Below are 14,428 nucleotides of genomic sequence, written 5' to 3' on the forward strand. Positions count from 1 at the left end.
GATGTAACTCAACAAGAAAAATCAACACAGACCTAAGAACTAGAAAAAAAGAAGTAAAATTATCTCTATTTGCAGATTATTCGTTAGTGAATAAATGAAATAAATGACAAAACTAGTCCAAACAATAAAATAATTTAGTATGGTAGCAGGATATAAAATTAGCAAACAGAATTCAAAACCTTTCATATACATTGTTATAAACAATAACCAAAAGATACAATGGTAGAGAAAACCTGATTTTCAATAGTATAAGATAAGATATTTACAAATAAACAAGAAACGCTCCAAATTCACAGGATGAAAGTCTTAAAATGTTCCTAAAAAAACACAAAAGCAGGCATGAACAAGTAAGAAGACATCCTCTGTTCTTGGATAGGATGGAAACCTCATGAAGATATGACTTCTGCTAAACTAGCATTCTAAATTTTAAGAAATACCAAAGATATTTTTTTACAGAGCTAAGCTTTTTGTTGACACTAAAATTGTACTAATGTTAATACTAAAATACATATGGATAAAACATGTTAAGAATACATTTAGAAAAATGATGAAAAAGAAAAGCTATGAGGGCTGATTGACCTTATTCAATATTAAAATATACTGTAAAGCCTCTACGAGCAAAGCAGTGTGGTACTAGGATGCATGAATAGATATGAGTGACTTAGTAGGACAGAACAGAAAGCCCAGATATAGACCAAGATACGCATGGAAGTTGAATATCTCAAATCTCTGGGAAAAAAGGATAAAGTTTTAAATAAACGGCAAGGAGTCGGACACGACTGCGCAACTGACCTGAACTGACTGAATGAGATAACAAGACAGACACCTGAAAAAGGATAAACTTAGATTCATATCTCACACCACACACAAAGGACAAACCCCAAGTGAACCAGAGATCTAAGTATAAAAACTGAAACCACAGAAGTTCCCTTTAGGGAAATATGGATGGATTCCTATATGATCTGAGTGTGGAACAGAGTCAGAGCAATAACCAGGATTTCACACTCCAGGAATGGAAGCGGTCAATTTTCATTCCAATCCCAAAGAAGGGCAATGCCAAAGAATGTGCAAACTATTGCACAGTTGGCTCATTTCGCAGGTTAGCAAGGTAATGCTCAAAATCCTTGAAGTTAGACTTCAACAGTACATGAATGAGAACTTCCAGATGCTAGATTCAGAAAAGGCAGAGGAACCAAATATTAAATTGCCAACATCTGTTGGATCATAGAAAAAGCAAGAGAATACAAAAAAAAAAAATCTGCTTTATTAGCTATGCTAAAGCCTTTGACTGTGTGGATCACAACAAACTATGGAAAATTCTTAAAGAGATGAGAATACCAGACCACCTTACATGCCTCCAGAGAAACCTGTATGCAGGTCAAGAAGCAGCAGTTAGAACTGGGTATGGAACAAAGGACTGGTTCAAAATTTGGAAGGGAGTACGTCAAGGCTGTATATTGTCACTCTGCTTATTTAACTTATATGCAGAGTACATCATGTAAAATGCCAGGCTGGATAAATCACAAGATGGAATCAAGACTGTTGGGAGAAATATCAAAAACCTCAAATACGTAGATGACATCACCTTTATGGCAGAAAGTGAAGAGGAACTAATGAGCCTTTTGATGAAAGTGAAAGAGGAGACTGAAAAAGTTGGCTTAAAACTCAATTCAAAAAACTAAGATCATGGCATCCGGTCCCATCACTTTATGGGAAATAGAGGGGCAAACAATGGAAACAAGTGACAGATTTTATTTTCTTGGACTCCAAAATCACTGCAGATAGTAACTGCAATCATGAAATTAAAAGACGCTTTCTCCTTGGAAGAAAACCTATGACAAACCTAGACAGCATATTAAAAAGAAGAGAGATCATTTTGACGACAAAGGTCCATATAGTCAAAGCCATGGTTTTTCCAGTAGTCATGTATGGATGTGAGGGTTGGACCATAAAGAAGGCTGAGTGCTGAAGAATTGATGCTTTTGAACTGTGGTTCTGGAAATGACTCTTGAGAGTTGCTTGGACTCAAGGAGATCAAACCAGTCAATCCTAAAGGAAATCAACCTTGAATATTCATTGGAAGGACTGATGCTGAAGCTGAAGCTCCAATACTTTGGCCACCTGATGTGAAGGGCCAACTCACTGGAAAAAACCCTGATGCTGGGAAATATTGAGGGCAGGAGGAGAAGGGGACGACAAATGATGAGACGGTTGGATGGCATCACTGACTCAGTGTACATATTGTTGTTGTTCACTTGCTCCACAGAGGATGAGATGGTTGGACAGCATCACTCACTCAACAGATATGTTGCTGTTGTTCAGTTGCTCAGGCAGATCCAACTCTTTGCAACCCCGTGGACTGCAGCATGCCAGGCTTCCCTGTCCTTCACCAACTCCCAGAGATTGTTCAAACTCCTGTCCATTGAGCCAAGGTCTTTTCTAATGACTCAGCTCTTTGCATCAGGTGGCCAAAGTATTGGAGCTTCACAGCATCAGTCCTTCTAATGAATTTCCAGGACTGATTTCCTTTAGGATGGACTGGTTAGATCTCCTTGCAGTCCAAGGGACTCTCAAGAGTCTTCTCCAACACCACAGTTCAAAAGCATCAATTCTTTGATGCTCAGTCTTCTTTATGGTCCAATTCTTACATCCATACATGACTACTGGAAAAACCATAGCTTTGACTAGTTGGACCTTTGACAGCAAAGTAATGTCTCTGCTTTTTAATGTGCTATCTAGGTCTGTCACAGTTTTTCTTCCAAGGAGCAAATATCTTTTAATTTCATGGCTGCAGTCACCATCTGCAGTGATTTTGGAGCTCAAGAAAATAAAGTCTGTCACTGTTTCCATTGTTTCCCCATCTATTTGCTATGAAGTGATGGGACCAGATGCCATGATTTTCATTTTTTGAATGTTGAGTTTTAAGCCAGCTTTTTCACTCTCCTTTTTCACATTTATTAAGCGACTGTTTAGTTCCTCTTCACTTTCTGCCATAAGGGTGGTGTCATATGCATATCTGAGGTTATTGATATTTCTCCCGACAATCTTGATTCCAGCTTGTGCTTCATCCAACCAGGCATTTCCCATGATGTACTTTGCATATAAGTTAAATAAGCAGGGTGACAATATACAGTCTTGGTGTACTCTTTGCCTAATTTTGAACCAGTCCATTGTTCCATGTCTGGTTCTAACTGCTGCTTCTTGACCTGCATACAGGTTTCTCAGGAGGCATTTAAGGTGGCCTGGTATTCCCATCTCTTTAAGAACATTCTACAGTCTATTGTGATCTATACAGTCAAAGGCTTTAGCATAGGCAATGAAGCAGTAGTGTTTTTCTGGAATTCTCTTTCTTTTTCTATGATCCAACAGATGTTGGCAATTTGATCTCTCGTTCCTCTGCCTTTTCTAAATCCACCTTGAATCAGAGTAAATTCCAGGAGATGGTGAAGGACAGGGACACCTGGTGTACTGTGGTACATGGGGTTGCAAAATGTTGGACACGACTTAGCAACTGCACAACAACAACAGGGCAATGCAAGAAAAGAATGATATATTTGACACTGCATAAAACAATACCACTATCTTAAGCAAAGTCAAAAAACACTGGCAAACTGGGAGAAAATATCTGTAAGATATAACTGCAGATATATAAATAACTCTAGAAAATTTTTCAACGAAGGATAAAAATTCTATAGTGAAAGGGCTAAAGACATGAATACACAATCTATACAGGTACAAAAAGATACTGAAATGGCCTCTAAGCTTCTGAAAGATGTTAAATCTCACTTAGAATATGAGATACACCAATTAAAACTATCGTTTCTCATCTAACATATATTGCCAAAAGATAAGAAGTCTGAGAACACATTTTGTCGATGAGGCTGTGAGAAACGGGCACACACATGCTGATGATATGAGGGAAAACTAGCAACACCCATTATGGAGAAGAACGTGACAGTATGACCTTCTCACTTGGAAACCTTGCTTCTAAGCATCTACCCTATAGATACACCTCCAACAGTAACAAAATACCTATGGACAAGATTACGCACTATAGTACTCTCAGGACACTGGAGACAACCTACATAGCCACATAAAGGAGTGTGTTTGGAAAAAACTATCACACATATCAATGAAGTACTACACAGCCAAACAAAGAATGAACAAGATCTCTATGAACTGACAGAGTGATTTCCAGGACATACCTTACATTATTAAAAAAACAGTGTGTAAGGGTTAAGAGTGACTAGAGTATGTTACCATTTGTGTAAGAAAAAAAGGGAGGGAATAAAACGAACAGACGTATCTGTTCATCTGTGTAAAAAGAAACACAGAAAGAATAAATCAGATAATGAGACTGGTTACCCACGGGGCAGATGGGAATGGGGCTAGACTGGATTGGACAAGATGACACTTCTAGAAAGATATGAATAGTTCTGACTTTTAGAACCATGCTTCACATGCTCAGTGTCTGCACACTAAAGCACTTCAGTTGCGTCTGACTCTTTGTGACTGTATGGACTGTAACCCGCCAGACTCCTCTGTCCCTGGGATTCTCCAGGCAAGAATACTGGAGTGGGTTTCCAGTATTTCCTTCTTCAGGGGATCTTCCTAACCGAGGGACTGAACCTGCGTCCCTTACAACTCCTGTCTTGGCAGATGGGTTCTTTACCACTAGTGCCACCTGGGAAGCCCCAAATGCTCAGTAAATGCACACAAATACAACACAAAGAAGAATGGGGAAGAACTAAAATGGAATATAATAAGATACAGATGAACATAAATGTACTTTAAATGAATAACTAACCAATTGACGAGGGAGAGTGAAAGAATCTAATTAACTTTTGAACACAAGTTAAAAACAAAAAGAATACTCATCCGTCAGTAGGATTGCGCTTTTGTTGTTTTGACAGTAGTATGAATTAGAAACTACTTTCTTAAACAAAAGAGCTTCCCTGGTAGCTCAGCTGGTAAAGAATCTGCCTGTAATGAGGAGACCCCGGTTCAATTCCTGGGTTGGGAAGATGCCCTGGAGAAGGGATAGGCTACCCACTCCAGTATTCTTGGGCTTCCCTGGTGGCTCAGCTGGTAAGAATCCACCTGCAATGTGGAGACCTGGATTTGATCCCTGGGTTGGGAAGATTCCCCTGGAGAAGGGAACAGCTACCACTCCAGTATTCTGGCCTGGAGAATTCCATGGACTGTATAGCCCATGGGGTCACAAAGAGTCAGACATGACTGAGCAACTTTCACTTCACTTCTTAAGCAAGCAAGTAAACGTATTATGGTTTCTTAATATTGGGGAACAGAGTTAAAAACAGGAAACTGGGGAAGGCTTAAATGAGCTCCATAGTACTGGACTGCAATGGGAGGTATTGATATGGTTTCAGGGTGGGTTTTTTTTCAGTATAGTTATTATAATGGACATAATGTGATATGTGCATATTTCTAGCTCTGATAATTAAGAGGGCCTAGACACAATGACATCTCAGTAGCAAAAAGTATATTTAATGCCCAGAACCTGGTTTATAAACACCAAACTTTACTAAAAGGAAATTTTTTTCTGAAGAAATAGCTAATTTCAAGGCTGGAACTGAGAAATACAAGATGAACCTAGAATATCTAGTTGAGTTAAAACATGAAGTTCTTTAAAAAATGATAGGGTCACATCAAAAGGACACAGAAGCAGGATTAAAAAGGTTCCCCCTTGCCAAATCTGGGACAATTTAACATCAAAATAAATAGATATGACAACTAAATGCAACTTGTGATCCTGGAATGATTCCTAGACCAGAAAAACAATTTTTAATATTCTGTTATAAAGAGCACAATTATGAGAATTAGAATAAAGTCTTTAGATAATGTCTTGATTTTGATGGTTATGTAAGAGACTGTTCTATTCTTAGAAAATACACATTGAAGAGGTTGTCATACTAAGTGAAGTCAAATATTATATGATATCGCTTATACCCAGAGTTCTAAAAAAAGGGTACAAATGAACTTATTTTCAAAACAGAAATAGAGTCACAGATGTAGAAAACAGACTTACGGTTACCAAAGGGGAAAAGATAAATTGGGAGATTGGGACTGACTTACACACACTACTCTATATAAAAGAGAGAGCTAATAAGAAGACTCTTGAGAGTCCCTTGGACTGCAAGGAGATCAAACCAGTCAATCCTAAAGGAAATCAACCCTGAATATTCATTGGAAGGACTGATGTTGAAGCTGAAACTCCAAAATTCTGGCCAGCTGATGCAAAGAGTCGACTCACTAGTGGGAAAAGACGCTGATGGTGGGAAAGATTGAAGGAAGGAGGAGGAGGGGACGACGGAGGATGAGATGGTTGGATGGCATCACCGACTCAATGGACATGAATTTGAGCAAACTCTGGGAGTTGGTGATGGACAGGGAGGCCTGGCGTGCTGTAGTCCATGGGGTCACAGAGAGTTGGACATGACTGAGCAACTGAACGGAGAAGGCAATGGCACCCCACTCCAGTACTCTTGCCTGGAAAATCCCATGGACGGAGGAGCCTGGAAGGCTGCAGTCCATGGGGTCGCTGAGGGTTGGACACAACTGAGCGACTTCACTTTCACTTTTCACTTTCATGCATTGGAGAAGGAAATGGCAACCCACTCCAGTGTTCTTGCCTGGAGAATCCCAGGGACGGGGGAGCCTGGTGGGCTGCCGTCTATGGGGTCGCACAGAGTCGGACACGACTGAAGTGACTTAGCAGCAGCAGAGCAACTGAACAACTGTAAAGCACAGGGAACTCTACTCAATACTCTATAATGACCTATATGGGAAAATAATCTAAAAAATAGTGGGTATATGTGTACATATACCTGACTCACTTTGCCGTAAGCAGAAACTAACATAACACTGTAAATCAACTATACTTGATTTAAAATTGTCTTTAAAAATTATATGTAAGAAAAAGAAAATATACATTAAAGTGTTTAGAGGTAAAGGGATATCATATTTGGAACTTATTGTCAGCCATTTAGAAAAAAAACAAATACAGAGAGAATTCCATCATGATAAGATGATAACGAATATGGCAAAAATGTTAACATCTGGTGATATAGGTGAAAGGTACATTATGCTTGCAACTTTCCCATGTGAAATTACTTCAAAATAAAAAATTTTTAAATAAATTTAAAAAAAAGAGATGATTTCATTCAGTGATAATTGCTACAAGGAAAATAAGACCGGGTAGTATCACACAGAGCAGTGGGTGGTGGGGAGGCCTGCAGACTAGTGCTTAAATAGGGAAATCAGTGAAATGAACATGTAAGCCAAGTCTTAATTACATTAGAAACCAGCCCATTTGAAGATCTGGGGACTTAGAACTTCAGGCAAGCATATGCCATATACTATTAAGGTAAAAATGCACTTCGTGCCTTCAAGATACAAAAAGACGACAATAAACATATTTAAAACTTGTAATAAAAAAAAAAGGTAATACTAAAAAAATAATAAGTTCCCCTTGTTCCCTATCAGAAGCAAAAATGAGAGGAGACTAATATCCAGCGGGTATCCTGTTGTTCCAGACATTAGTTTCTCAGCATAAGTAATTTCAAAACATTGACACCAAGTAATTCTTTAAAAGTTCATCTCAAAGAAATAATGAGAAAGGCAAGGTTTATGTAAAAAGATACATTATAACAGTATTACAACTAATGTTGAAAACAAATGACCACCCCTGTAAAAATGTTGGAGGAAAATTATGGCACACCTATGGAGGAGAATACTATATAGCCATATGACATGCAGCTTATGACATAACATTGTTAGGAAAGCAACAAAAAAATTGATATCTATATGTCTCACATAAAGAAAAGTTATCCACAAAAACACTGAAGGAAGGAAATTCTCAACATTTTGCCTTAGGATGATGGGAGTATGTTTTTTTTTTTTTCTGTTAAGTTACATTTTTCTAAATTTTTTACAATGAGCATATGTTACATTGATATTTAAAGAAAAAAACTACTTGCAAACTAAAAAAAAATCATATCAAAACTACTTAAAATTTTTTCAAACTATGTTTTTTATCCAAATTCATAGCTACAATCCAAACCCATGCATTGCAATTTCAAAGTTCCTCTACCATTTCATAAACTAATGATCCCAATTTTTTGGACTGAATTTAAGAATGGAGGTTCAAGAGTGATGGAACTTTTGACATGTAGATGTTTAGGTAGGAGGGACTAGGCCATAAAGGAGAAACTTTCTTCCAACTAGAAAAAACATACAGGTTATTTCGGTGGTTTGGCCTTTTAGAATTCACCCTTAGGTTTTCTGAAAGCTTCTCTGTCCTATTCCAGGTAGACTGTCTTGATAAGTATTTCTGATATTCAATGAAAAAACAGGTAAGAATTGATAGTCACAATTCTAGGTGCCAGCTGTAAAATTCAATTACTGCTCGATCGATGATGAAACACATTTAGAAGTTTGATATGAATAAATCATTTCTTGCTTTCTCTGAGACAATATAAATGTGTACATAACTGGAAAAAAATTCCCCAAGAATAGTTAGGGAGGGCTTGGAAGCCTGCCTGCTGAAATGGTGTAGTAATATAGACAGAATAGAGATTTTGGAATTGAAACAAATCCAGTCTTCACTATCTTCTAGCTAAATGCCTTAATTAAACTTGTCAACACCTCTGAACTGCTGCTTTTTCTTTGAAAAATGGAGATACCACACCTGTTACTGTAAGAGTTAGAGCTAATGTATGCAAGTGCTTGGTGGTGGTGGTGGTGAAGTTCCTAAGTGGTGTCCAACTCTTGTGACCCCATGGACTGTAGCCCACCGGGCTCCTCTGTCCATGGAGTTTCCCAGGCAAGAATACTGGAATGGATTGCCATTTCATTCTCCAGGGATATTCCCTACCCAAAGATCGAACCTCTGTCTCCTGCAGGGGCAGGCAGTCTTCTGCACTGCAGGCGAATTCTTTACCAATGAGCCACCAGGGAAGCCCCATCGTGTAAATGCTTAGCAACCACCTATATCAAAGCAAGTAATTAAACAATGGGTGCCAAACCAAACCCAAAGACAAAACTAGCCTGCATTTCCACCATTTGTTCCAGCCCTGAGCATATGTTTCTTATTTTAATTCTACACCAAGTGTTTCTCAAGTTTGGCACTCTTGAAACTTGGGGCTGGATAATTCAATGCGCAGTAACAACACTGGCTACAACCTGTGTGTATGCTCAGTTGTGTCCAATTCTTTGTGACCCCATGGACTGCAGCCTGCCAGACTCCTCTGTCCATGGAATTCTCCAGGCAAGAATACTGGAGTGGGTTGCTGTTTTCTTCTCCAGAGGATCTTCCTGACCCAGGGACAGAACCTACCTCTTTTGTGTCTCCTGAATAAGCAGGCAGATTCTTTACCACCTGGGAAGCCCCAACCTACTAGAGATCAATTCCACCATCTAAGCTGTAAAAATCAAAACTGTCTCCCGACATAGATGTATGCTCCCTGGGGCACAAAACTACTCCTAGTTAAGAACCACTCATCTACACAGACAGTTAAAATAGAGAAACAATATTTAATAGGGCAGATCAAAACAAGCAACTTCATTTTCCTAGACTGCTGAAAGTCAGTGATGAGAGAAAAAGGGGAATATTTCATATGAAGAATTTATTTGGTTCATGAAATGTCTCTACTGTCAGAGTTTGTGCTCATTTAAACAGGTAGAACAAGTTAACTCATCTAAGCCTTAGTTTCCTCATATGACTGTTACATGGATTAAATGCATAAGTGAAGTGGTGTCTGGTACACAGTAAGCACTCAATAAATATTGGTTGTTCTTGTTACAATCTAGGTACTCCTTCCAATCCTAGGTTTCCAGGTCCCACTTACCAATTTTTGTCCCCAATTCCTCACTCTATACATATTTACATTTGTTTCTACTCCAAACCTTAACTCCAAGAGTTAAGTGGTCCTAACTCTTCTTGAGGCTAGGAGGTATAAGAAAAGCATCTGGGCTGACAAGAGGAGAGTCTGGCTATAATTCTGAAAAAAATCTTCCCTGACTGTGGCCAACTACCAGTGACACAGGATACATGTATGTGAATTAAGAGTCAGGAAGCATGCTATTTATGCAGAGAAAAGTGAGTAAAATTAATCAGAGCAAAGAAAGGAACACTGCCTTGATTTCCCTTAGGGCACAACTACTGCTGTAATCCATATATTAGTTCAGTGTGAAAAAAGATGAACAGAATTCCTAAACTACTTGAATATACTCCATTTGAGACATTTTCTTTAAGTTCAGAGTACTTTTTATGTTAAAAGCAGACATTTTAAAAAATAATTTTACTAAAGACAAAGAATTTATAAATGACCATCTATTATGGTAAGCTACTTAGATGAATCAAGTACTTTTTGAAAAGCCAACCATCAGGCATGAATCAGAAGTCCCAGAAAAGAAAAATGACTAAAAGCCTTCAAAACTGAGTTGAAGGAAAAAAGTCATTACTATATGAAAGAAAGATTGATGACTTTCTATGCAGAAATGAATACAAATTTTAATACAGCTCACCTGTAGTTTCTGAGTCAAAGAGTCCCTCTGTTCTTGTAGTTCTCTGGCATTATCAATTTCTTGTTTTAATCTTTCTATTTCCTGGAAAAAGTAGTGAAATATTTTTAACAACATTATTGTAACTATATCAAGGAAAGAGAAGGCCTTATTTTTCCCCGAAATTACTGTCCCAGTCCTTAGAAAAAGGGTGTTTAAAAAATTTCCATTATACTGAATGCAAGGGGTAAATTCATCTTAATGGATATGCTGTCTAGCACAGAATAATCTGAAGCAAGTCAACACAGTGGCTTTGGTACAGCACTGCTTAGAAACAGCAATCTGAACATTTTAAGATTGCTTCAAGCTTTGTGGATATAACTCTTTTCTGAGGTATTAAATCTTTTGACTGGAAACTAGAAAAAGCAACAGCTTGTAAAATTCATTTAACTTCTAATGGTTTTCTGTTGATTGTATGAATGCAACTCTCATACAGAAGAAAAGAGGCAGTATCTCAGTCTGACTGCCTCACCATAGTTCATAACAACAGACACAGCGATGGGGAAAATGAGAACAAGCTTAGCATCACTCAGAAAAATTTCATCCTAAAAACACCCCACAACCTCACTGCATGAAATACCCTTAAATCAGAGACAGATCCCAATACTGTCCACATATTTTCGTGAGATTGCAGATGAGTGAGAAGTAGCCAATTACCTCTTCCTTCACCTTCAGGGTCTCCTCCAGTTCTTGTATTGTCTGATTTAATTCTGTCTTATGGGTATGCACGGCATTGGCTTGGCTACTAACACATTCAAGCTCAGTCACCTAAAACCAAATAAGAACATAAACCAAACTGTGACAATTTCACAGGATTCCTTGCTGAAGACATACAGGAAGTCCTTCATAGGTGTATAATGAATTTTGAATCAATATATGAAAATTAACTTGGAGAAATATTAAGACAGGGTAGAATGAGCAGAATTGATCCTTTAAAAATATCAATTTAGGACTAAGGAAAAAGACCAAAGAAGATAGCTAGACTTGGTCATGAAAAGATTAGGAAAACTTAAATTAAGTGATTAATGACAGTAGAAAACCCCTATAATAAAAGTCTTATTTAAAAACGTTTTCTGAAAACAAATTCAAAACCAGCCATCTGCCCTCCATCTGTAGCCTTTAAATTAAATATGGGTTCTGAAAACTGGCCTTGCAGAAGTGAGAAAATATTCAAATACACTTCTGAAATGTAAAGGGATCTGGAAGAAAAGATATGCTTAAAATACAACTTAAATCACTTGATACTAGAATATCTTCACATCAGTAGGGTCTCTTACAGCAAAGGAGAAGAGTTCTCTATCCAGTACAAATTTACTGAGGGCCCAGATAGCAACTTAACTTCTTTTAACGGGCACTTGCTATTTTTTTAAAGAACAGAGAAGGGCACTGTCTCTAAAGCTATGCCATCCAAAATCAGTCAAAACAGACAGAAGTCAACATAAAAACACACACCTTATCAAAATCCTCTATATGTCAGGGGCTCATACATTTTGATTGGTTAGCATACAATAAATTGTAGACTATTAAGGAAACAGCAAATCTCTCTCCCTCGCATTTTCCAAATGGTGGATCAACACCACATTCTGTCACTCTCTCATAGCATTTTCTTGGTTTCTATTCATGCTCTAATAGCCTTGCACAGACCCTTGTTATACAGGTGGAAGCAAAACCAATGGCCTGCCACTGCACCTAATTATATCTTTTGTCTATTTTTATGTCTTCTGAAAACTGCTAACACCCATCTTTCACTGTGTGACTGCCCCACTAAAAGCCTCTCAACGGCTCCTCTTTCTCACAGCATTAAATCTAACCTCTCAGTCCCCCAAAAGCTAGCTGCAAACCATGTAAATATCTCATTGCTCAAGACACCTAGTACGTATGAACATTCAACAAACCATGCTAATACCCATCTTGTTGATTTAACTAGAATGTCTTCTCTTACCTTTGAAAACCATTCAGAACTAACCAACCCCCCAATACTGAGCTTAGAATGCCTTTCTCTAGAAAGCCATTTCTATCTCCTCAGTGCTCAGGATTTCCTGTCTTCTGGTCCACAACACTGAACATCTGTTCAAAAATCTTGCGAATTTTCCCCTATTGTCTAATATTTTTTACTGGATTAACTTTCACTCAGTAACAAAACCATGGGCAAAATGTAAACATCAACTATTAGAAGGCCCTGGTGAGTGACCAAATTGGGCAAAAGACCGAAAGGAAGCACCATACTGAGACACACATTTACACGTCTTTTTGCCTGAAGGCGCTGTGCAGTTCGGCCACACTGCCTGACTAGAATGCAAGCAAAAATCTGAGCTCTTATTTTTCCAAAGAAGTCTGAGGAGTTGGGGATGCCTCAGAACAACTGAAGCAAATTGAAATTCAGGGAACTGTATGAAAAAAAGACCTCTTAAAAAGCATACAGACATCCCTCCAATCTTCGGCTGATTTCTGAAGTAAACGTGTAAAAGTAGGAATCACAGGGGTTCGGGCGTGTGGGAGAAATGCTGGAAGAATGAAAAAGCGTTAAGGTGTGGTAGTGCTCACCACTAAGAAGACACTTTGAGGTTAGCGTCAACACCAAATTAGGTTTCTTAGTAAGCACTTCAAGCTTCCCACTGAAACCCCAGGAGGATTACGGCTTAGAAATAAAGATTTCCAAGGACTCAAAAAATCCCCTTGAATTAAGAACAAAATGGAAATAAACCAAATGCTAAAGCAGAAGTTTACACCTTCAAAACTTCAAAGTACAGCCAGCCCTCTATACTCATGGTGGATGGGGAACCTATGGATACATAGGGATGACTGTGTTATGCCACTCGACATAAGGAACTTGAGCATTCCTGGATTTTACTTCCTGTGAGGTGGGGCAGGGGGTGGGGCACTAGAATCAGTCCCCATCAGATACTAAGGGATGGCGACACGCTACCAGTAATTTCACTGCTTGCTCAAACAAAAATGAACACTGAACACTCAGAGGCAGATAACAGAATCTACGGGCTCTATAACATCATCTCATTTACCATGATGCTCGGGGCTGGTGCACTGGGACGACCCAGAGGGATGGTACGGGGAGGAAGGTGAGGGGGGTTCAGGATGGGGAACACGTGTATACCTGCGGTGGGTTCATGTTGATGTATGGCAAAACCAATACAATACTGTAAAATAATTAACCTCCAATTAAAATAAATAAATTTATATTTTTAAAAAATGACTAGACGTATGAAGAAATAGGAAAACACAACCTGTAGTAAAGCTAAAAATCTCTCTATCTATACACATACATATATACAAAAGCTGGGAGAATTTGTTGCCAGTGCACTTGAAGTACAAAAAAATCCAAAAGAAGGTTACTCAGAATGAAGAGGAATGATACCTGATGGAAATTCAGATCTATAGGAAGGAAAGAAGAGCACTGGAAATTATGTGAGTAAATAAAAATACTTTGTTTCGTAAATCCTTTAAAATTCAATTGAGTACTTAAAGCAAAAAACTCTCAGGGTCAGGGAATACATAAAAAGGATAGTTCCCCAATGAATGTTTTTTTTTGATTATAAGTCAATTATCCTAAGTTGTTTTTTTTTAAATTGTGGTTAAAACACACACACACACACAAAGAAAAACACAGTAAAAATTTATCCTCTAAACCATTTTTAAACATACAGGTCGGTGGTATTTGGAGACAGAGGTTCAGTCCCTGGGTCGGGAAGATCCGCTGGAGAAAGAAATGGCACCCCACTCCAGTACTCTTGCCTGGAAAATCCCATGGATGGAGGAGCCTGGTAGGCTGCAGTCCATGGGGTCGCAAAGAGTTGGACACGACTGAGCGACTTCACCTTCACTTTGG

The 14,428-nt window shown here is 38.4% G+C and overlaps 1 protein-coding gene across 3 annotated transcripts in view; it reads right to left on the minus strand.

The window, feature by feature from the left end:
- The window catches only part of HOMER1 (homer scaffold protein 1), a 158,088-nt gene that overhangs the window by 8,165 nt on the left and 135,495 nt on the right, over nucleotides 1–14,428 (minus strand). For all 3 annotated transcript variants that reach the window (XM_069595383.1, XM_069595384.1, XM_069595385.1), the window contains exons 7-8: nucleotides 11,242–11,352; nucleotides 10,549–10,629 (exon numbers count right to left, since the gene is read on the minus strand). In XM_069595383.1, coding sequence (XP_069451484.1) covers nucleotides 10,549–10,629; nucleotides 11,242–11,352 — 192 coding nt within the window. The remainder of the gene's footprint in view (nucleotides 1–10,548; nucleotides 10,630–11,241; nucleotides 11,353–14,428) is intronic.

This window comes from Ovis canadensis, chromosome 7 (assembly GCF_042477335.2).
Source record: "Ovis canadensis isolate MfBH-ARS-UI-01 breed Bighorn chromosome 7, ARS-UI_OviCan_v2, whole genome shotgun sequence".
NCBI classification, from domain to species: domain Eukaryota; kingdom Metazoa; phylum Chordata; class Mammalia; order Artiodactyla; family Bovidae; genus Ovis; species Ovis canadensis.